Source organism: Octodon degus, unplaced genomic scaffold, assembly GCF_000260255.1.
Source record: "Octodon degus isolate 3935 unplaced genomic scaffold, OctDeg1.0 scaffold00007, whole genome shotgun sequence".
NCBI classification, from domain to species: domain Eukaryota; kingdom Metazoa; phylum Chordata; class Mammalia; order Rodentia; family Octodontidae; genus Octodon; species Octodon degus.
This window is the reverse complement of record NW_004524583.1, coordinates 22,577,034-22,601,080: the sequence shown is the minus strand read 5'-3', so window position 1 is coordinate 22,601,080 and position 24,047 is coordinate 22,577,034. Positions and strand designations below refer to the sequence as shown.

General features: G+C 49.5%; 1 protein-coding gene across 1 annotated transcript; it reads right to left on the bottom strand.

The window, feature by feature from the left end:
- Nucleotides 1-7,959: 7,959 nt before the first annotated feature.
- On the bottom strand, nt 7,960-11,298 carry Six1 (SIX homeobox 1). Its single transcript, XM_004624813.2, has 2 exons — nt 10,383-11,298; nt 7,960-8,511 (listed from the first exon to the last, which is right to left on the bottom strand). Exons 1-2 carry the CDS (start codon nt 10,940-10,942, stop codon nt 8,217-8,219), a joined length of 855 nt encoding a protein of 284 aa, XP_004624870.1. The 5' UTR covers nt 10,943-11,298; the 3' UTR covers nt 7,960-8,216.
- Between the last annotated feature and the right edge of the window lie 12,749 nt (nt 11,299-24,047).

Below are 24,047 nucleotides of genomic sequence, written 5' to 3'. Positions count from 1 at the left end.
GCGCCGCTCGCCCAGGCTGCAGGGACGCCCGAGCCGGGCGCGTGCACCGGGGCCATCTCGGGCGGCTCAGAGCTGCCCGAGGTCCCAGAATTCTCTCTCCAGCAAGCTGAGGTCACCGAGGTTAGACCCAGACTTGGCCGCGACCGTCGGGACCTCGGGGACCTCGTGGCCGTGGAGAGGCGCGCCCAGGGCTGCGGTCGCAGGTCCCTTCCCGCGCTGACCCGGGACGGACCTGGCGGGCGCGCGCGGGGGACGCGGGGCCTCGGGAAGCGGCTCCGTTCCCGGCCCGGGCAGAGCTGCCAGCCCGGCCCAGCCTACCCCGCCCGCCCGCCCGCCCGCCCGCGCCGGCTCCGCTTTCCCTCCATCAACTCCAGGCCGAATTCAATCCGAGAAGGCCCCTTTGAGCTTTTGTGTTTGCTGGGGGAGATGTGGGCGCAGGAGGGATCGCGTTACAACTTTCATTTCCTGAAATGTTTGAGGGAACATCCAGGGTTTTTATCCCCCACATCAGGCCGGGCGCTGGGCTCGGGTTTCAGGCCTTGTCACTCAGCTGTCACCAAACAAACGAAGCTCTCAGAGCCCAGGAGAGGGAGAGCTACTTGCTATTCATGACCCCTGGAGCAGGTGATCGCTCATGGGAAAAACAGGTAGAATTAATCATAGACTGTTCTCCGTTTCCTCTCCTTTTTGGCAGACCTGCCCAGGGTGTGAAACCTATCAGAAAACAAATTAACTCTTTCTTGACCCCCAGGGGAACTACAAATACCCTTTTAGAAAACTCAACACCTAAAGAGTCGAAGGGAACATCTTTTATCCTAGTCCACTTTGTAGTTTCTTAGTTTGTGACGTTCCCATCTTGATGGGGCTTGAAATTTGGGGGAACTGCGAAAAAATAAGGCCTATTCATCTCAGGCTATCGGAAGGAGTCACAGGTAGCGTCCCTAAACAGGTAGCTCCCAGCAGCTCCTTCCTGCCTGGGTGAAATTGCTCCCTCTTCTAAAGCTCCTGAGAATGGGTCCAGTTCTCCCCTGGTTAGACCTGTTGAGCATGTTAGGTTCATACAGGAAGTAGGGTTTTGTATCAGAAAACCCAAGCCCTTTGCAAATCTCCCTATTCATTTCATTTCTAATTCAATTCTTGCCTTAGTTGAGCTAAACCACACAGGTCATCCTCTGGATGGGAGTGGCTGAGCGTGAGAGTGTCCTTCAATTTTGTGGCTACCGTTTGATCAATGTCTTACACATTGTAATATAATATTTTATTTTATTTTTGTGTGGCTTGGGACTCCAAAGCAGGGCTTCGCTCATGTTAGCCAACTGCTCTACTAGTGAGTTGTATCCCCTGTAGTACTATTTATTATTTATTTTTGAGAAAAGCTCATACTAGGAAGTGCAGGCTGGACTTGAACTGACTATGTAGCCCAGCCGGCCTCAAATTCATGGGAACCCTCCCTCAGACTCCCCAGTGCTAGGACGACTGGCATGCACCATCTGCACAACAATTTTTAAATTGTACCTTTGTTTTCTACCCTGTTCTACTTTTCTCTGTCCTGTATCTCTTTCCCTTCCTTGGAAAAAAATTTAGACGTTAAAGGAAAAGAGAAAAAATATTCAGATTTGTTTTTAAGATCTATTTTAAAAGTTAACCAGACTACCTGGAAACCTTAAATTAGACTAAATGTTTAAAAAAGAAATATGGTAAGGGACCTTTATTGTCATTCCGCCTTTGGGTTTGTTGTTGTTGTTATTGTTGTTGTTTTAGTAATCAGGAGATACACTGCCTGTAAAATAATCCTCCTGTTCTTTATGAAGATTTCCATCTGTTTATTTTGAAAATAGCCATTGGTTCCAGATTCCCAGAGCTGATTTTCTTAGATTAGCTAGTTGTACTTAGAGGTAGAGCCCTGAGCAATATTATTCTTCAATTAAAATCAAGAACTTGACTTTAGGAGGAAGCACATGCTATGTTTATATAGCATCAGCAATGCACAGAAAATCTTCGCTCCACATATCTGAAGACAGACAAAGGGTCAATTGTTGAAATGTGCTTTTCACTTCATAGCTACTAAGACATGTTAACCTGCTAGCCAGCTTAATCTTTTTTAAAAGCTTGCTACCTTCTTTCATCTTTAAGGCATTCTAAACAAATGCAGAGCTAAGGATGTCTTCCTTGCTGTGTCCCTTGTCTTAGAAGTAAAATTATCTTTTGCAAAGTATTGCACACTGTGCTGTTTTCACCCTCAAGATGTTCATTTTCTCGACAATCGCTGTAGCATTCTTATCCCCTTCAACAACCACAGCATTCCCACTACCACACACAGAAAAAGCTAAGAGAAGCACTGCTACACACAAATGTTTGCAGTTTTAGTATAGTGTTTATGTGTCAGCCAACCAAAGATGTCACAGCTATGTGGATTTGGTTTGGTTTGTTGGGTTATTTTGATTTGTCCTGGGGTGGGGGACTCACAGTCCCACTGTCTTTTCCTGGTACTTAGACCTCTTAGATAACTGGCAACTCAAATTAGGATTTTTAGCAAAGCAGCTAAAGCCTTGCTTGGGGGCAAAAAAGAAAGGAGGGGGCATAGTAGAGTTTGAAAAAAAAAACTATTAAGAAAAGAACACCTAGGTTCTAGGTTACTTGTTTATTTTGCACACATGTACCCTAGGATTTGTAGGTTTTCTATCAAGGATGCTGACTCACTAGCCCTGTGAAATATATTCTTTAAGAATCATGAAACAATGTTTCTTGTCAGTGAAAATTCCATAGACTAGGGCTGTTTTTCACTTCCTACATGCCTATCAGGGCAGGTCCTGAACTCTCCACCTTGCCTTCCAAAACAGCCATGGTATGTTAAAAACTATAATCAATTTTAAAGACCAAATTAAAATGAATTTTATAGAAAATTAAAATAAATTTGGCTTGTGTGTTAACCCCTGTTTCTACCTGTGTTGGGCTCGTGAAACATTTGTCTTTTACCTTAAGAAGGCTAGAAGGACCAGGAGAGAGAGAAGGTACACATTTCCATGCCTTGTGAAGTACCAGAATCTGTCTGTTTTTCTTTTTAATGGCAATCATTAATGATGGTGAAGGAGGAAAAGTATTAGATGCACCTAATAACATTTTAATTATAGTTGGGTAGGTGGTAGGTAAGGTGTTCTTTCAAAGATTAGATTGTTTGGGAGTCTTTTTAAGGTTTTTTTTTCCTTTTTTGTATTCTCTTCTGTCACAGAAAATGTGATTTCAAGAATGTTTTAACATTCTAGTAAAGGAAAGAGGGATATCCAATACCAGAGTGGTAAGAGGGAGCAGTCCTGTTGGTGGCTGTATACTACCTGCTAAGAATTGAGGTCTCTGGGTCCATTAACAAGTTAAAAAGAAAAAATCAGAGCTGGGATTGGAGAAGAGACCAGCATCCACGCGCTTCCAGCAGTCTCTTTTTCTTTGTTTTTAAATGCTACTGCAGTGTTGATTCTCGCTGTCTGAAAGGACCACAGCGTCTAAAGCCTTGATTGTCATCCTCAGTGGGAGAACAGGTTTCCAATTTCATCAGCTGGAACGAGATTTTGTGTGTGCTGGCTTTAAAACACCAGCGAAAATGTGCCCTTTCCAGGGCAGCACTTTTTCCAAGTACATGAAAAGCCAATGTTTCGCCCACAATTTTCATTCTTTTTGTTCCTGGCCGGCTCATCCATCTCCCATCTAACTCGGTCCGCTCCAGGCACTCTCCCAGGTGGACACGTTGAACTCAGTCAGTCTGGGATAAAGAATCTCTCTGACCTGGACGGACTCAGAAGTCAGTCTACTAAGGCCGCAGAGTCCACCCAGCGGGACAAAACCCGGCACACCCTAGTTGCAGGCTGCACCGCAGGGTGAGCAGGGCGCAGACTCCGCGTGGCTCTGCACTGCTGGAAGGGTTACACTGGGAGAGCTTCCAGAGGCCTCTCCCTGGGAAAGCTCAGAAAACCAGAAATTCCTCGGAGACAGCTGGTGGGCACCGGCGACCTCCCTCAACTTAACCCTGCCCCATCCGTCCTTGTCCACACCACCCACCACTTGAACTCTTTGTGTTGCAACTGAGTCACCCACCACCTGAAGCTTGTGGGACGCCACCGCTGCCTTCCCCTTGTCCCCAACGGGACATACAGATTGCTCCCCAGAGACACCATGAATGGGAGACCCGACCTGGCCCCGCCAAGGAAGCGAGCTTGAGCTGTGTCCTCCAAGAGAGTTTAGAAGCCAGGACCTTACTTCCAGGCCGGGAAGTTCTCGCGACCAGCTCGGAAAGGGGTCCCCTGGCTGGCTGGTACCCTAGGCAGACTCTCCGACAGACAGTTTTGAGTCCCAAAGGCCCAAGCAAAAACCTAGGAAGCGAAGAGGAAAGCTGGCAGTGCTGCAGGCGGCAGGGCCTAGGCCTCCTGCCCACCGGGCTCCAGAGCCTGGACTGCATGCAGTCCTGGCCCCCAGGGCCGTTTGCTCCTGCGCCTGCCCCACCACCACCCCGCAGGCTGCAGCCCCACTGCTTGCGGGTTCTGCGTCTCACGGGGGAGTCAGCGACCCCGAGACTTGGGCCTGGGACGACCGCGACGCCCGAGAAGCTCGGGCTGTGACCCTTCCCTCTCTGGACCTGGGGCCAGCGTGGCAGCCTCTGCCCTGGGACCTCGTGGGCCAGGCCACTGCACCGGGAGCCTGGCGCAGCGCAAAGATCCCGTAGCTGCGACGTGCGAGTCTCAGCATGGTGAAGCCTGGGCAGGTTCTGTACCGGCTGGCGGGCAGCACAGAACAGTGGCGCCGACGCCTGCGCTTCCGGGAGCAGGATGGTGAGAACGTCCCACCGGGAGTGCGGTGACAGGAGAAGCCCCCACTTTTTTTGCAACCGAAGGAGCGCGACGAGACCCTCTAGATCCCCAACCCGGAGTTTGCCTGCTGGCTTCGCCAGAGGCCTCCAGGTGAAGGGAGGCGGTGGCAAATGAGGTCCTTCCAGCCACAGCAGGAGCCGGTCCAGGCCAAGCCGCGCGGGTTGGGGCAGGTGCTGCGTTCTGGGGCTCTGGGCATCGGGCAGAACCGCACAGCTGGGGCGACGACGCTCAATGAATCCAGCGCTTGCCCCGAAGCGCCATCCCACGGCCTCGTCCTTGCAGCTTCCACGCCAGCTTCAGGTCTGGCAAATAGGTTCAAGACCAGTGGTGCCCTTCTTCCTGCCTCAAGACCCTACCTGTTAAACCAAAACCCCAGGAGCTGGAGGCCAAACTCCTTGGCCTCCGAAAATTTTGAAAGCTTTGTGGTCAGCCAAGAGGTCAAAGCGAGAAAGCAGCCGGAGCCCGAGTAATCCTGTGTTGAGATGTAAGAGGTTAAAAAAAAAAAAAAAAAGCCCCAAAATTTTGTTTTTCATTTCACTTGGCAAAGTGCTGTAAGGTTTCATCCTAAAAACACTATTTATAAGCCGTTGCTCATTGCTTTTGGCTATCGTTATGAAATTGTAGAGGAGAAACGAAAAGTGCCTCTTGATTCAGTTAAACTTTGACGCGAAGGTAAATTGAAGGTCCCTTAACAGCTGGTGCTCAAAGATTTCCTCGAGGGGAAAAAAATATGGTTAGTTCTCTCTAATGATCGTTCTAAAATGATTGCCAAGAAAACGCAGAGCAATATCCAGCTTTCTCGCCTCCTCCTGCTTGTCCTTCCTCTAGCCAGACTCAGCGGAGGAAGGCGGAAAGAGGCATATTGTGCAATTTCTTATTAAACACATCTGGAATATGCGCGTTCTGGATCGAGTGCCAGGGTTTTACAAAGCAGTTTATGGTTGTGACAGAAAATTGTCCTTTTAACGAGTTTACAAGCCGTAATCACGGGTGCTTTTACAGGACCAGCCCTCTTTGCTCCTCGCCAGATCTGAAGACATTTCCAAGATTCACCAAGCCAGGGAGCAGGAAGTGGGCCGGCGCCCCGAGAGACGGAACCTCCCCGAGCGTAAAGTGCTGCGAAGCTGCGGGAAGTGTGGGGGTAGTGATGGGGTAGGAAGAGAGGGCATGTAAGAAATTAAAGTAATTGGCCCTTCCTTATTTTCCAGAGAGATTTCCGCGGCGTCTTTTGAAGCCTGTCAGGGTCATTGAAAGCTATCTTTGTGCAGGGTGTTTGTTTTGGGGAGTGAATGTGAAGAATGTGCGAAGATTCCCTGGGAGAGCCCCTCCCGCAGAGGGTGGCATTTCTCCGTGGCCCAAGACGTGGAGAATAAACACCCTAGTGACTTAAATAAACACCGACTTAATGATCCAAAACACTAACAAGGGACACTGGGACCCTGAGCTCCTAGTCCAAATGATGGGCTCAGTCCGGCTGTGTGCGCATCTGTCCATCACGGTGGGCAAATGACTTTGTAAGTAAAAGTGACTACAGCCAGCGTACAGTGACCATTTTCTCCTTGAACTAAAAACAATTTGACAGAAAAGAATCATAAATAAGGCCTTAATTTCTTCCACATCCTTCGGTCTCCTAGATCAGGACAGGAACAATAGGAAAGGGTAAGAAACAAATGTATTAATGATGACACTTACGGATAGAGAAAAATAAAATTACAAAACTGTCATGTCAGAAAATAAATAGACTCTCTGGGGAACAATATTTACAAAGCACAAGCCAGCCAATCCTGTTATCCTGAGTAAAATTTTAATAAATAATGCCATTTGTTTCACTAATTTTAAAAGCTAGGTACAGATGATACATCGTATTGCCCCATGCAGAAATGACATGGAGCCTACATGATTACTGGGACCTTTCTGGACACTGTTCAGTTCGGCAGCACTGCAAAAGAGCTCCTGTCCTCGGGTCTGCTTTCTATTTGTACAAATTAATTCATAACATTTAAACCCCCCTTTTTTTCTAAGCAGATAAATTACTTTTGCTTTCACAGTCTTATAACTTGTTAACACAAAGAACCAAGTTAACACATGAATGCTGTGGAGAAGAGCTAGCGATAAACAAAACTGCATTATGTAAATAATAAAAAAATAAATAAATACCCCAAAGCTAAATTTACTCTTTCTGTCACGTAACCTTGTCATGACTCTTGGTTCCGGTGATGGCTTTCAGAGTACCCAGCAACTCATGACTACTATTATGTGAGAGAGCATGAAAAAAAAAAACCAGGGCCCAGTGACAGCAATGCACAACTCACCTTTGAGAAACAGAATCAAACTCCTGATGTTCTACTGAGTTTTAATTTAGACTGGTTTAGGTACAATAGAAAAAGAAACCTGAAAACACATGCTATTTTAATAACAAATACCAGGTTGCCAGATTTGTTGGCATACTTTTGCAAGCTAGAAACTAAGAACAGAAGAAACCTTTTAACAGGAGCAAGCTACAGATAGGAAAGTTTTGAGGGTCTGAGAAGTAATGGCATTAGGGATTTTTTTTTTTTTTTGCACATTGGTACATTTTTAGTTTGTCATTTAAAAAAAACAAGAAAACAAACAACAACCAAAAAACCCCACCAAATTTGACAAAAATAGTTGTGTTACTAATGGTCACTTCTATTTCTAACTGCCTCACATAGAGAGAGCATTAAAACAAATATTTAGGCACTTGCTTCTCCCCCTAATACTGTTCTTTTAATCTACATAAAATCACTTAACACTAAATATGAAAAATGTAAACTTAATTTTTTTCCATGAAGAAAAGTTATAAGATTATATTTTCCTATTCAGCTTAAGAAAGCAACCAGGCCAGTTCCTCGGAGACCACAGGCTCTACCCGCCACCATTCTGATCTTTGTCTCTCATGTTTTCACTCCTCTCTCCCCTATCATTTCTCCATAAATAAATTAAAGGGAAATAATTAACATTCGGTTGATTTGCAATTCTTGTTTGAAAGAACAAAGAAAATAAAGAACTAACTATAAAAGTGGGTACATGGATTGGCCAGAACCAAAACTGGGTGCTTCTGTTTCTTTGGAGGTTTTTTTTGTTTTTCCTGATTTGAGACCAGAAGAGGAAATGTGAAAATGAAGAGTGGAAGAGAAGAAGGAGACTATGCTTGGTACCACTGTTGGTTTTGATTTTTAAAAAGGTTTCTGTGAAAGTCCACCATTCCTTTTTGCGCAAAGAACCAAGAACCCCAGAAACAAGCTGCAAAAATGTTCCTGATTTCTATGTACAAGTGTCCCTAGTCGCTGCGATTGGTTGCTGCTTCAGACACCCCTTGGGGCTTCATGCTTTCCCCACTTAGGAGCCCAAGTCCACCAGACTGGAGGTGAGAGGGCCCAGCAGAGAGTCCTGAAGCTGGTGCTGATGGGCCTGCAGGCCGTGGCTGGGCTGCGAGGCCGTTAGGCCGGGGAGAGAATAGTTTGAGCTCCTGGCGTGGCCCATATTGCCCTGCAGCAGAAGGACCGAGTTCTGGTCTGGACTTTGGGGAGGTGAGAATTCCTCTTCTGAGCTGGACATGAGCGGCTTGCCCCCTTCCAGCGGAGAGAGTTGATTCTGCTTGTTGGAGGAGGAGTTATTGTTTTCGGTGTTCTCCCTAAGAAAGAGGACAACACCATATGGTTAAAAAAAAAAAAAAAGGTTTAAAAAAGTGTGAGGTGAAGGGAGGGAGACTGGAAGGAAAGGGCCATTGTGCAATCTGTCACCAACCCAAATGGAGGAGCTCTGCCCTCCCACCCATCCCCAAAGGCCCTGGGGGAGGCAAGAAGGCAGGGGAGACCCGAGAAACGGGCAACTACAGCCAGGGCCTGTCCCTGGGAGCTATATCCTCATTTCTCTCTCCCTTCTAGGTTTTTGAAAGCCAGATGAGCAGGGTTTGTTCGAAACAAAAAAGTATGTTTTTAATTTTGTTCAAGCTGTTATGTTTAAATACCATCAACCCGCACCATATTTCGAGGTAACGAAGTTTGAAAGTCTTCCAACAAATGGTCACTGGTGACAGAGAGATGATAGGGGCAATTGGGGGGCCCAGTGTACAAATGTCTGGGGTGAATCAAGTCAACTGCCTGTTTTCATCACGAGAAACAAACGTGGAGTTTCCCTGCCTCTGAGCAGAGGCTGAGGTTCCGGAGACACAGGACAGGTCTTGGGAAGTGGTGCCCAGAGCGGGGACCGGAGGACACAGGGAGCTCAGGCAAGTCTCTCCGATTTCAGCCTGGAGTGGGCCCTCGGGCCTGGCTGGGGGGCGAGCGCAACCAAAGCTAACTGGAGAGGTGCCAGCCCCGTCTGTTCCCGAGTCCCTCGAGGACAGCTTTCAAACGTCCCACCCATAGGCACTGCAACCACCCCTGCCCGCAGGGGACACGTCGCTGCCCCTCTGGAGCAGCGAGCGGCCCACGCGCCGACCCAGACCCCGCTTAGCCCGGGGACATCACCTCCCTCCCGCTTCCGCCTTCCGAGGGCTCGCGTCCTCCCCACGCCCAGCGCCCGCCAGGCTCCCCCCGTCCCTCTCCTTCCCTCAGGCTCGCTCCCCGGAGAGCTCCTTCCGCGGAATTGATCCAGGCCCAGTGGTTTTCCACCCAGACGGAAACGGGGAAGCCAACTCTCCGGTGCCTCGGCTCAGAAGGGAACAAAGGAAGCCGGCCACCCCTGCGCTCCGGTCTCCCCCAAGCCCTCCGGCTCCGCGGGGCACGTTCCCCGCGCTCCTCCGAATCTCGGTCGGGCAGTCCACAGCCAAAGAATGGAGCCCCGCCAGGGGCCCGGGGTGTTTGCGCAGGGAGGAAGAAGGCTGAGACGGGGTTTTAAAATCAAAATGCCTTGGGGAGGATGGGGGCAAAAGGAGCCCGGTCCTCGCCCAGGGAGGCCGCGCGGACAGCCCGGCGCTCGCAGCAGCCCCGGCCGGGCGCGGGCGCCAAAGCTCCCGAGTTCTCTTTCGCCTATTTCTTTAAGACGCCTTTGTCCAGGCAGCGCTGAAGAAAGCAGCCGACCTCTCCTCGGAGACTACAGGGGACGGCTAATGGAGGAGGAGCCGGCGCGGAAAGGCCGTCTTGGGCCGGCTTCCCCCAGGCGCGCCGGGAGAGCGCGCGCGACCCTCGGCCCGGGCGCAACACCAACCCCGCCAGCCCTCCCGCGGAGCCCCGCACTCCCTCTCCGCCCCCGCCTTCGCCGCAACCCGCTGGGAAGGCCAGAAAGCCAAGGCTAGCGCCAGGGTTCCGCCACTCGCGCCCCAAAGCAACCCCCACGCGGGCTCCAGGGCGGCGAGGCCCCATTCCTAGCGGGCGACTCAGAGTTCATGAACTTTTCGCGCTGCGCCGCGCCGCGCCGCAGAGGCCTGGGCGCCGCCCCGCGGACGGCTGGGCTCTGGCTGCGGCGCAGGGCTAGGCGGCGGACGCCTGCGGGGGCGCCGGGGGTGGAGGGGCGAGGAGGCCTTCCCGGGGTCGCCCGAGCCTCGGGAAGCGCGCCGCGTACCTTTCCTTGGCCTCGGCGGCCCGGTCTCTTTGCCTCCGGTTCTTAAACCAGTTGCTGACCTGGGTCGTGGTGAGGCCGGTAGCCTCGGCCAGCTCCCGCTTCTCCCGCGGCGAGGGGTAGGGGTTGTGCGCGTACCACTCCCGCAGCACACCCCGCGACTTCTCCTTGAAGCAGTAGCTGGTCTCCTCGCCGTCCCAAATGGTTCGCGGCAGCGGGAATTTTCGGCGCACCCGATATTTGCCCACGGCGCCCAGGGGTCGCCCGCGGAGCTTCTCGGCTTCCACGTAGTGCGCTTTCAGCCACAGCTGCTGCAGCTTGGGATGGTTGTGGGGCGAAAACTGGTGGCTCTCCAGGATCTTGTAGAGCTCGCGGAAGTTGCCGCGATGGAAGGCGACCACCGCCTTGGCCTTGAGCACGCTCTCGTTCTTGTGCAGGTGGTCGCAGGCGGGCAGCGACCAGAGGAACCTGCCCAAGCGCTCCAGGTTCCCGCCCTGCTGCAGGACCTCGCATACGCATGCTACTTGCTCCTGCGTGAAACCGAACGACGGCAGCATCGACATGGCCTGAGCCTGCCGGGGCGCGACGCCCGGGCGCAAGCGTTGGGGAGCAGGGCCGAAAGCTGGGGGTGGCGGCCGCGGGGAGGGGGGCGCGGCTGCCCCTCACCACCTCCCTAGGCTTTGTGTAGGCCGAAAAGCGAGTCGGAACTTGGCGGCAGCGGCCAACGGGGAAGTCCTCCTGAAGGTGTAGTAGGGACCCGCTGGGCTCTGAGCGCCTGCACCCTCCTCGCTGGCTCCGGCCTGCAGCCGGGTGGATGCAGCTCGTTGCCGGGGAACTTGGTTTCTGTTCTCCCCGCAGCGGCCTTAAAGCGCGCAGCGCCCCCGGCGCGCTGATTGGCTGCGGGCGGCGCCTATCCGAGGCTGGCCAGCCCGCGCGCCGCCCGGTGGAGCAGCAAGGCCGCGCCGCCCAGCGCTGGGAGGGAGAGGCGGCCGAGCCGGGGGCAGTGGTGGGAGGAGAGGGACCTGGGGAGGCTGGAACCTAGGTGGGGTCGGGAGGAGGGAGCCGCGGGCCGGGGGAGGGAGGAGCAGGCGCGAGTCAGGACCCTACTAGTCAGGTCCTCTCTCCGATGTCACCTAAGGGGAGCCGCGTGCATCTTTGCTCAAATCAAAGACTCCAAAAGTTCTAATTTCCCTTGTACTCCTGTCCCTGTCCCTTTCAGACTTGCCCTTCCTGGTGAGCTCATATTTAATTACCTTAATGTTGCAATGAATAAATAATGAATTGATGAATAGCTTATGGAATGCGATAAATAATACAAGAGCAGAACAGGGCTCCGGCTGCAGGCACTTGAAAAGTTGTTTCTCTCCTGTTGGCTTCACTTTAGGAGCCAAATCTAATTTCCTGCTCCCTCCCCTTCCCAAGCTCCGGCACCCTCCAAAGGACACAAGTGCTCGAGCTGCACAGCGTTCCGAGTTCTCAAAGATATCAGGCGCAACGCTTTTCAGAGCTGCTGAGCCGAGAGCAACCCAGAAGGACGCTTACGTCCGCGGTCTCTCGGATTCTGCTTCCCTGTCTGCACGGTTCCGTTTTCTGGTGCTGCCTTTGCTACTGAGGAATGCCGAGAGCTTTATTTGCCATTAGCTAAAAAGCTGTGGGAATCTCGTACCAGAGGTGCTGGATGGGGTGTAAATTAAATAAAACTGTGCCGTGCTCCAATAACCATCGGGTTGTAACATAATCCTTGCCCTACTCTGAGAGCGACACTGCCCTGAAAGCTAGGAGGACAGGGGCTCCCAGAAGAAGAGGCGGTGGGAGCGTGTGAGTGTGTGTGTTTGCAGTGCTGGCCTGTTTTCCTGCCAGAGAATGAGAGATGTCCTGCAATTTAAGTCCCATCATCTGCTGTTTTGTTTATGTGTGGAGAATGCTTAGTAAAACTGCACAAACAGATGAAGCTGTAATTATCGTAAGCCTCATTTGCACACCTTGCTCCAAAGCAATTATTAAAAAGATTTTGAAAACAATTAGCTTCTCTAAACAAAGATAATCTATTGTCAGTAGCTCAGGCTGGCAGGAGATAAGAACAATGTGTGGAGATAAGGAAAGCCAAATGGTGGAGGGAGTGTGACTTTATGACTATACTTATCTCTGATTAGATAAGTTCAAAACAGAATTTTAAGTACACTTCAAAAATGCTTTTGATTTCAGTGCACCCTCTTAGTCAATGGTGAAGAACAAACTCTGGGCTCTTTAAACTTGCTTATCCTCTTTAAATATGTTTTGATTCCATCAGCCAAAAAGCCCAGCACCACAGATCTTTCTGCATATTGAGATGTAAGTGGGAGAAGAAAGGCATGCAAGTTTCCCCTTGTATTATTTATATGGTTTTAAAATGATGCACCCAGTCCAGTGCCCCCTGCAAGGAACATTTTAAACTCATAAAGGATTCCCACCTCAGGGAGATTTCAAGTAGACAGGAAGCTGCTTCTCCACGGAGCTCCCACACAATGCTTTCTGCATCCCTGAAGCTGCATCCCATGCAATTAGCCCTTGGGAAAAGATGTTTCTATTTCTTTTCATTTAGGCTTATTTTTTAAAATGCATTTAATGGGTGCATCTGATTTCAAAAGAGCCCCTGCCACATGGTGTGCCCAGTGACTTACTTTTCTAAACTAGAAGCTTGGCACCGCTGAGGCCAAGGCCATGTGTCTGGTAATTTTCCCTCACCATCTTATTTTAGTGCTCATGACGTTTCAGACGAAGTCTTAAGGAGCTGCAGTGTCCTGCCAAGAGGAATGTCACTGCTTGGAACAGTCCTTATTGACATGGCAGCTGTGTGAGGACTAGAATGGAGGCTGAACCCTGCCTCTGCACATCAGTACCCTAAAGTATGGAGCAAGTGTGCACAATTAAAATGGGCAGAGAAGGTCTGTAAGCACAACTGTATCTCTTAAAAGACAAACGGTATGTTAAGTATGGGGTGTACTTTGTAATGAACAGTTTTGTATGAGGAAATGAAGCATAGCTTGAACAAATAGGGGCAAGGATAAATTTACAGAGGATGACAGAGAGCAGAGAGGCGGCAATTAGACACCAATCAGACCACCTTTTCCCTAGCTTCCTCCAGATCTCTCAATACCCTTCTTTTCATCTCTTTCCCAAAGAAACCAAGACGCAGTACAGGTTGGCGACAACTAGGAAGACAGCCGTCCTGGGTGCTGTGGTTTCGGGCACCGGGGTACGTGAGAGAGGTACCTATCCTTGCAGGCCGGGTCCTCCACTTACCAGCCTTTTCCCTTTTGACTCTTGTTTAATCCAAGAAAGGAAAAGTGCTATGCGCTTTGTACCAAGAACCTACCTGCTATTTTGATCTCTCGGTTAAGGGAACCAATTGTTATAAATGTTAATTATTGGCTCGGATATATAAGGTTTCCCAAAATGGAACCTTTTGCCGAAAACCACTAAAAGAGGTAAAATGACATGAATTTACAAACCACATAAACCAAATGATCCATTTTAAATCGCACACAGAAAGCTTTGAGTGGTTCTGTAACATAAAACCTTTACTGTCAATGCAAATCGCGTGAAAAACAGAACAGAGATGCGTGGGAGATTTAAAGGGACCTAGCAGCCTAGGCAGCTGGCCGCTGTCCTAGCACGTCGAGGCTCCCGAGGACAGCACGGCGGACAGGGCGCCCCGCTCGGCTTTCAGCTCCTGGCGCCTCTGTTTTGCAGGTCTTGGCTGAGTGGACCTGGCGGACCCAACAGCGGGCCCAGCGGCCAGGGCGAAATCATTAGGAGCTGCTGGGGCTTTAAACTACTCTCGTCGCGCCCCTTATTTCTGGCTTGAGCAATATCCCACTTTCTTGGACTGCTTTCGCCGTCTGCTTTACCTACAGATACCTGCAAGGGAAGGGAATCGTGAGGTGATTCTCCAATAAATTAGTGCCAGTACTCTGGGGCAGTGTGCAGGTTCCCCAAGTCCTAGGTGAAGTAGCTACGTGCACCTCCGGGTGCCTCGGGTCCCGACCCCCGCCCGCCCGTTCGGGTGCTCCCCACCTGCCTTGTGCGGGCTGCCGCCCCCACCAGGCTGAGTAAGCCCGGGCTCAGGCAGGGCGATTTGCAGATCCAGAGAAGAGAAATCCAAAACCGGCCCATTAGTAAATGAGTTTTGTGTTGTCAAGGTTCTTTCCCATCCACTTGCTGTTCTGAAAAATAGATCACGTTTCGTTATCTTTAGTGGCGATCTGCAACGTGACACCGGATCCCCGGCCCGGCCTCCCCCTGCCTCCCGGCCGCGGCCGGCCCGCTCGGCTCCGTTCTGAACAATGAGGATCTGTCTGCTCCCTAATGTATTTATGTATGTGAGGAGGAGCGGGGAAGGGGGTTTCTCCTGGAAGCGGGAAGCGCAGGAGCTAAGGCCCAGCTTCCTGGGCGCAGAAAAGCTGGGCGGGCCCAGGAGGCCGGGACCGCCGCCCCCTCCCACACCTGGACAAACAGAGGCAGCTGCGCCCCGCAAGCCCCACCGGGCACGCTGCTCCAGAGAACGCCAGCCCTGCTTCGCCCCGACGTCGGGGACAGACACGAGCACTGCACACCGCCGGGGCGCTGTCTGCTCGTTCCCGCATTTGGCCCTTTCGCCCCGCTTCTCGCCTCCCCTCTCCACCTGGAGCCTCGACCCCTAAAGGGAGCACGCGACGGGAGGTGTCGGCGCTCTTTGTGTGGTTGTCTCATTCTCTCCTCTGCAGCTCAACGAGGGTACTCGTTTCATCTGCGAATCGGTTTCTTACACTTTCATTCTCTAAATCTCCCTTTCTTCTGCACTTACTCCCTCCTTTCTCCTCTAACCTTCCCCGCTCTTCCTCCTTCCCTCTCCTTCCTCTTTTTCCTTCTCCTTCTTTCTCTCCCTCTCCCTCCCCCGTCTCTCTCCTCCTTCCGTCACTCCTCTCAGTTCTGGGTGCCTGTGTCTTTGAGGCAGGGACCCGGTTGCCACGAGGTTTCACAGACAAAGCTTCTAGAGACAGTGCAGAGCCCAAAGACCGTCAAGTCCAGGCCAGGGTCTAAGGGCTTGCGACCAGGGACCCTCTCACAAAGACTAGAGATGCAGGCCAAGAGGAGGGGGTGCCACAGGGGAGACACAAGAAGGTGGGTCAGCCACCAGCAAAGAAAGCGCTGGCATCATCCATCTATGTTCTGAAAAGGCTCAACCAGGGACCCACCAACTGCCAGCTTGGAGCCCAAGGACCGACCCACCTCAGGAAAGTGGGACTAGGGTGTCCCAAGAATCAGTTCTTAGGAGTTGAAGACTCTAGCCCCTTTCTTCCTAAATACCGCCCTAAGGCAGGTTTACAAACTGAAATTCTCCAAGAGTGCTTATCTTCCACTGAATTTGCAATCCACTTTTTTCTTAACTAATGTACATCCTGAATGCCACATGTGTCTAAGCTAAGAAGAATTTCCTTTTAGGAGGTGAAAGCCTGCAGCTCCTCCTGTTCAGAGGAAAGTGCTGGTGATGGTAATGCAGGGTGACACTAAATAAACAGTTAGGGTGGGCTGAAAGGATGGAGTGAATTATCCAGTGAGCTGTGTTTCAGCCCTAACCATTGGGGCTGGTTTGTTTTGGCTCATAAGTCGAGGATGAAGACAAACCACTCTCTTCTCCACATCTCTTTGGTATCCCAATCATTCATATATTGAATGAAACAAAAAGAAAAACCCCAAACAGATATCCCTACTTCAACTTCACTTGTTACTCCTCTCAGACTCCAAAAACATACATTTCACTGGCTCCTACCTAGCTCTACAGAGAAGACCTCAATGCACTTCTGGGAGAAAAATCAGGATAGCTAGATTCCAACATCTCTTTTTATAGTTCCAATCCTAAGGAAAACAGATAGCCAATGTTCCTCTATCTCCTCACTTGGACCCTTATAATAAACTTATAAATCTACATGTTGATTAAAAACCCCTAAGATTTGGCCTACTTTTAGAAAGGTTTTACTTCCTCCAAAAAAAAAAAAAAAATAGACTTCGAGAAATTTTAGATGCTATTGGATTTATTGTGTGCGTGATTCGCTGACTCTCCGGTTTCCTCAGGTAAGCCTGTACTTATATATAAATCCTAGTAATTTAAAACTTCTGCCTCCCCAGCGTGTCCCCTCCTCCCATTCTGATATTAATAATCCCCGGCTGCCCCTCTTTCCGGGTCATTACGGTACTGCTGGTCTCTAATCAATCCTAATGCGATGGCAATTGGAGTCCCTGATGACTGCGGCTCGGGTTTCTTGTAATGGCTCTACCACATTTTCCTGGACCTCTTTCTTTAACCTGAGATGCCAGGGGGACGAGTCCCTTCTCGGCTGCTGATTACTTCAAGATGTGGGGGCTGGTGTAAGCAGAAGAGGAAAGACGCGCGCACAGTGTGGCTGCCGTGGCCGGCAGGGCGGCTAGGATCAGCAGGCGTCTGCACGAGGCTTCCCGGCAAGAGCATGTCTCTTGCTAGTCTTTTTTTTTCTCTTTTTCCCTTTTTGCAGGCCCAAACTCACCCTGGCGGACCGAAGTGAAGACTCTTAGAGCCTTTTGGCCCTTCTGGTTCGGGAGGGCCTAGCGGTCCCTGGGTCTGCCCAGTCCTCGCGCGTTCTCGCCGCTCCGCGCCACACAGCTTACCCCGGCCAGGCCAGCACCTCGCTCAGTTCCTCCCAGCCACTCTGCTTTGCTTCTGGTTGTTTCCTCCTCAGATTTTCCTCCTCCCCAATTCCAGTGTGGCTGCCCAGGGGAGACTGGATTTTCTGCCATTCCTGCTCTGACCCTTGGGCTTTTATTCCGCTCCTCACCCCAGCAGTGTCTCAGACTCCAACGTGTTCTGACCCCAAATCTCAGTCTGAAGCTGAGACCGTAGGCTTGGCCCGGGCCTGTCAGGATGCGATCCTTTCTCTCTCGAGTTCTGAGGGTCCGTCGCTCAGACACTGCCTCCCCTAGGGACCAAGGGCCAACCCTTCTTTTTCGCTGGCTGTCAGCTCTTCCTCTCCCCATCCGAAAGATCCTCCCTCGCCTCCCCCTACCCCGGCCCAAGCTCGGCGGCGAGGCGTTCAGCACGTTCTGGCATCTGAATTCTTCCATTTCTCAGCCTAAAGCCATTTAGTGTAACCCGAGCCCGGGATAATTGCCACGTCTCTGCCGCGTTACTTTTTAAAAACAAGATAATGCTTCTGAATTGCGGAAGAAAGTGCTGCGAACAAATTGGGCGCTGAGCTGCCGGGATGGATCGCTTTGTTAGGGATGGCCAGTGGTTTGTGACTCAATTAGTGGTGCATTTCTGGGAGCCGCCTGCAATCTGCAGCGGGGTCACCTGGAGGCGAGCTCCCCTAAGGCTCCCGGCTCAGGGAGGACTTCGCGGGTGGGGAGCGCCTCGGGCCTGTACCGCTGCGGTGCACGTTCAAGCCGTGGGAACTTCGGAGTTCACTGTCCGCGCTCTAAAGGCTGCAGATTTTGGCTGACAGTACGGTCACTTCTGTTTTCGACCGGACCGCGCGGTATCTGTGTGCCAGCATAGCCTCTAAGCAGTAGAAAAAGAAATACCGGGTAGGGAGTGCTGGGAAGGTACCCGATCACCCACACCGCGCCAGGCGTCTGCTCACTTGCGCGGGCTGGGACTGCAACTAAGTTTCCAACACCGCTGCAGTGCTTGGCAAAGTCCTCCTCGGAAGCCAGCGGGGCGAGGCTGCCAGGAAGCGGGCAGACCGCGGGGGACGGTTTTAGGACTTGGAAGAAGGCAGTAAGATTTGTTTCGCTACCTCTCCTCAAGTTCACCCGCCGCCCCACGCGTCACCCAGCGCTCTGGCGGGGTCTGCGCCCTAGCGCCCCACCGCGGAGAACCGGTCGCCGCGGCGCTTCGCTAGGTTGCGCAGAGCTGGAGCCTTGGCCGGGCCGGGCCGGCTCCGCCCCAGCGTGCAGCCAGGGGTGGCGCTGCCCGCGGCTGGGCCTGAGGCCGGGCCCCATCTGGCTTCCTACGCGGCCGCCCCGGCGCTCACTCCTTGGTGGGGGTTAGGGGTGGCACGCCTGGGGAAGGGCGGGGACCCGAAGGAGGCGCGGGGAGGTCCTAGGCCGGGAAGGGGCGCAGGCCGGCGGCCCCGGAGAGAGAGGGCGCTGTCTTCCTGGCGAAGGAGCTCTCGCTCGGCCTGCAGGAACTGAAACAAAACAAAATATGCGTGGCGGAACCGCAGGGTGAGGACACCAGCTGAGCGGGTGCACAGTCTCCAGCTGGGGGCCCGCGACTCCCCGGTCTCGCCCCGCGTGCCTCGGCCCAGGCGGGACTCGAAGGAAGGGAGTCTTCTTTCGCCGCTTAGATCTCCCAGCGGTCTGCTTTCTTCAGGGAATCCCTCCCTGGCTGTGCCCTCCAAACACTGGAGGTGTTGGGACGATCCAGCCCTTGCCGGGGCAGGGTAGGGTTTTCAGCCGCGCGGACCTGCGCCCGTTCTTTCCGCGGGGAACCGCAGCAAGTGGTCTCTCTTGTTTGGGGTTCTCTTGCCGGGGAGAGACCTGCAGATGATGGAGACCCCTTATTTACCGCCACCAATTGGCCAGGTCGCACACGCAGATGCCAGAGAGGGCTCAGTGACAACTACCGTCAACCACCAGAAACCTGAATTTATATTCTTTTTAAAGAATTGTTATCCCTGCATCCCTGAAGCGCATACTTCTTGACATCTGCCAAGGATGGCGCGCTCTCGTCTTCCCACGTAATAAACCGCAGAGCAACAGAGAAGGAGCCCCGACTCGCTTCCGTCTCCAAAGGTCCCTTTGGATTAATGGATTTTGAAGTTCTGGTTTGTGCCTAGATACTAGAATTGATGGTTTCCTTCACGACTTCCACCTCGGCCTCTCACGCTCAGTTCGATCTCCACTTGACGTTGCAGGGAAGTCTGTTCTAGCCCCTGGGGCAGAATCCAGGTGGCCTCCCAGTTCCGCCTAGGGCCGAGCTGTTTCCTAGGAGTCACTGGGTGGGCTGCCGTCTGCCTGACGCTTCACATTGAGAAACGCTTCTCTTGTGGGAACGTCTGTTTCTATTCATCTGATTTTCTGATTTCTTTGATCAGACTAAATATTTTCTTGGCGAACGGAAATCGACCATGCCATGAATATGATAACAACTTACTTGGAAAAAAGCTATTTTCTTTCCATGCAGAAAAGGGGGAGGGGCAGGGGCATGGCTGTTGCACCCCCTAATAACAGATTCCGGAACATACATTTCTTTCAGTCCCTGAAGGGGCTTTATAAAAGCTGCTTCCCCAACCCTGGGCATAGCTTCTTCTCTTTCTCTCCTCCCCAGATAAGTACACACCTGGTCTCCTAAGAGTCTTTGATATTCTTTATTAAAAAATAGAACTTCAATAGACGCCTCTGGAGAATTTCCCTTTAAAACATAGATGAAAGGCAAGGTTAATACAATGTTCTTTTAATCCTTTTGCTTTCTGAGTCAAAATAAATATTTTCTTCTGCATGTGATTGTGCTGCCTGCCATTTGGCTGTGGCTACGAGCACATCGACTGGTAATAAAAGGGTTTTTGAGGCTGTGTATTAAAAATGCAGTTCTCTTGAAATGGGGGGTGGGGAGGAGCCAGTTCTTCCCAGGCAAGAGTTGGTGGCTTTCTGAAAAAGCTGCAAGTAAAGGACCTTTCACCTCTCATTAGTGATGCTATCAGTGCTCAGGCAGAGTGGAGCTGAGGTCATGTTACATATGGCACACAGTCTGCTCAGCACTTGAAACATCAGCTTTGAAATTTTAGAGAGGGGAAAGGTCACCTTTAATAAGCTAAAGTCTGGGGCTCCCTTTGCCCTCATTGCTAACTGGGTGGGTGTCCATATGCTTCAAACCTTGTGCACAAGACAGTCTCAGTCTCAGTCTCTCTCTCTCTCTCTCTCTCTCTCTCTCTCTCTCTCTCTCTCTCTCTCTCTGCTCTTGAGCTGCTTTTCATTTTCACATCTTAATTTAAGTCATAATGTTTTCAACTATCGATACTTTAAAAGGCCTTTCATTTTTACAGCAATTCTGTCATCTCTCCTTTTCTTTTCCAACAATCATAAAACTGTCCTTTCTGAATGATGACTTTAAAAGCCAGCTTCCCAGGAGAAATGAACTGTATCTGTCCATCTGCATACATGGATCCAGACATGTGGGCTATAGGATTACCCTTCTGAGTGGGTAATTTAGACTTCATTCTGGTACACTGCATCATTTAGCAAACTTTCAAATTGTTAAAATTTCCATACCATGTAAAAGGTCTAGTTTCTTAAAAACTTCCTGAGCACTACTAAAAATTTTCATGCCAGTTCCTGAAATTTCACATTTTATTTTTACCATGTGGGAGAAACACTCTAATCAGAATATCCTAATTCTCCTCCAAGGCTAAGAGACTCACCAACAGATGGTATAATGGTAGTTGCAGTGCTGAAAAACATGCTTACATTCAACTTTCCTGTTCATTGTAATTATTTTTTTTTAGGTTTTTCTTCTTTTCTATGTAAAGTACCTGTAATTTTGCTTATAAAGTAAATTTGAAAGATAAGACATGTATGGTAATCAACTTCAACAAATGGAGTCAGTAATACTAAGAACAGTTGTAAACATTTGATTCTCAAATTAGTTCAAGTGATACCAACCAGACCCAAGCATCTGAACCATTCCACAAATCTCTTTGCAGCCATTGGAAGGATGAATGTAAAGGGATTGTTGTTGTTGTTTTGCTTTTTATGTAACTCTACAAGGAACTTCCTAATAGTGATTTGTCATATGTAGTCCCAGGAGTTTTTGCTTTCATATGAGTCTTCTATCTGTCACGAGCAGCCTTAAACATCAATACATGATTTCCTCATTTATTTATTTTGTACTCTGTCAATTGACTTTATTTTTCTGTATATACTAGATAATAATTTTTTTAGCTTTTTCTTTTATAAATGTATAAATTACCTCCATTTTTGCTTATGAAGTAAATTTTAAAAATAAAACGTGAAAAAATAAGACATGTATGTTTATCAGCTTCAAACAAGTGGTCTCAATGATATTTTAAAATTTGTGGTCCCAATCTGCAACTACAAACATTAGAACAATCTTCAAACATCCTCTTGAGCCAACTAGGAATTCCTCATTAGCAAAACATTTAATGGAGGAGCCGGGGAGTTAGCTCAGTAGAATAAGCAATTGCCTGCCAAGCTCAGGGTCCTGAGTTCAATCCCTGGTACCAGGGGGGAAAAAAATCCCACCAACATTTAATGGGCCTAGCGAGATAGCTCAGTGCCTGCTTAGGCAAGTTTAGGCAAGTGCACGGACCTGACTGTGGTTCCATCCTTGGCACCACGTGTCACGCCAGCCCCACCCCCAGGGCTAGCCAACCTGCTACAATAAATAAATAAATAAATAAATATTAATACATGACTATCTAGATAGGTTTTGATTTTGTTTTATATCTACTTAGAATCTCAAGATGTCTTCAATTTTGGGGGAGGTTTATTTTTTGTTTTTGGTGCCAAGGACTGAACCCAGGGATTCCTGCTTGCTAGGCAAGCATTCTGCTGCTGAGCCAAATCCCCAGCCCCCAAAATCTTCAATTTTGAATGAGGAAAATTTGAAAAGAGCAGTTTGCACACATAATAGCAACTGAAACTGTGGATGAGCAGAGTTATTTCATGACCAAGAATGACATCAAGTAAATAATTCATGTCTAATCACTTTCCTACATTAAGGCTTACTGCTAATGAGCTAGCTAGTGGACCTTGTGATACTCTAGCTAACAGAAAGCACTTGAGGCTTTGATGATCCAAATGGTTTAGTAAGTTCAATCAATGTAGTCAATAAAAAGCGAAGATAAATAAGTGCACTTTAATCTTAGAGAGTATTTATGTCCATGCACATACACATGCATGTTGAGGAGGGAGGTCCTTTTGTTTTTTTATTTTTTATTAAATTTTAAAGTTTCAGAAAATTGCAGGGAAAGGTAAGAGCCAGTGGTATCTCTCCAAGGAGTCTAAAACAAAAAAAAAACAAACAAACAAAAAAAAAAAACCCAAGACTGAAATATTTCAAATGTCAGGTTCATCCAAGTTTGAGAACTTGTTAAAGATTTATAAAAAGAATATTACTAATTTGCACCCTTTTGGGGGTGGTGCTATACAGTGAACTCAGGCACTTGCTAGGTTAGTGCATGCAGGCAAGTGCTCTACTGCTGAGCTGCAGCTCTAGCCCTTTTCAGACTACGGCTTGGGACAGGATCTCACCAAATTGCTCAGCCTGGCTTGGAACTTGCAATTCTCTTGCTTCAGAGCAGTAGCTGATTACAAACATGCGCCACTCATTTTCACTTCTTATGGACTCCCTTGCTGAAAAGAACATTTAATATGTTACAAGCTAGTCTAATCCATCTTTGGGAGGATTATCCCTAACACAAAAGGTGATTATACCTATTACAAATATATGGCAGAGGTTGTATAATTTTCCCAAAGGAATCTAATCCTGAGGCACTTTGGGAACAAGTGCCTCTTCTCTTCTCTTCTCTTCTCTTCTCTTCTCTTCTCTTCTCTTCTCTTCTCTTCTCTTCTCTTCTCTTCTCTCTTTGTGGTGTTGGAGACCAATTCAGGGCCTCATGCATGCTAGGCAAGTGCTCTATCATTAAGATACGCCTTCAGCTCCCAACGTGTTTAAAAAGCAATTTCTCATAAGGAGATAAGTGATTAAAATTACTCTGTTTTAGTGAGATCTTGTAAAAAGTTTTTCTTCTTAAATTAGACTGTATGATACAGGGTCAACAATTATAAGAAATTTATGAATATTTTTAAAGTACCAATTAAAAAAAAAAAAGCACATCAGAAGAAATGGCATGAACCCACCGAGGGTTGGGTGGTTCTTCCAACCTGTCAGGAAATCAGTCCTAGTCTTTGCTGGTGCAAATACCATGTGGGCGGAGACAGGCAGATTACAGAAGCATGAGGTAATTATTGCAGCTTAACTGTCCCACGGAGGAACTGGTCAGTGTTCATAAACAGGGTCCAACAGCACACATATTCTGTCATGAGGTTCAGACTGTTCTTTTAATACTTACAATGGTTTCCATGGCATTCTAGGGAGAAAAAAATGCTAGAAATTCTAGAAAATTAAGAATTTGGTTATACTTAGGGCATGCTTCACAAACCGTAGTGGTCATGCAATTGACCTGAGGTACTTGTACAAATGCAATTCTTATCCTCAACCTCTGATTCCTAAGGGTTAGATTGGGACACTGGAATTTGCATTTGCACAAGCACCCCATTTGACATAACTGCCGATGGACTGTCCTTTGAGAAAGAAACCATTCTGCCTAAGGAAAGAGCCCAACCAAAGGAAGGGTCTTTCAGAACAGCAAGAATAAAGTTTAACTTTTCCAATTTTTGCCTAACTGGAATTTTTTTTCTTTCTTTTTTGGGAGGCTAGGGTATCACTCTGAAGCAGCCATTTAGATTGGTCTTTTGGAGAGGGGAAAATCTTTTGGTTTCTAACAAATTTTGTAGAAAGTAAAATATTTCTAGCCAATAAATAGAAAATCAGGGGCTGGAGAGATGGCTCAGTGGTCTAAGGCACCTACTTAGAACAAGCTTGGCAAAGCATCAGGGACCGGGGTTCAATCCCCCAGCACCACATGCCAG

What these genes read in the sequence shown, in the direction of transcription:
- Six1 (XM_004624813.2), bottom strand. Translation starts at nt 10,942, where the DNA reads ATGTCGATGCTGCCGTCGTTCGGTTTCACGCAGGAGCAAGTAGCATGC. An exon ending in GCCGCCGAGGCCAAGGAAAG is followed by an intron (nt 8,512 to 10,382) that starts GTACGCGGCGCG and finishes CCTCTTTCTTAG; the next exon opens with GGAGAACACCGAAAACAATA.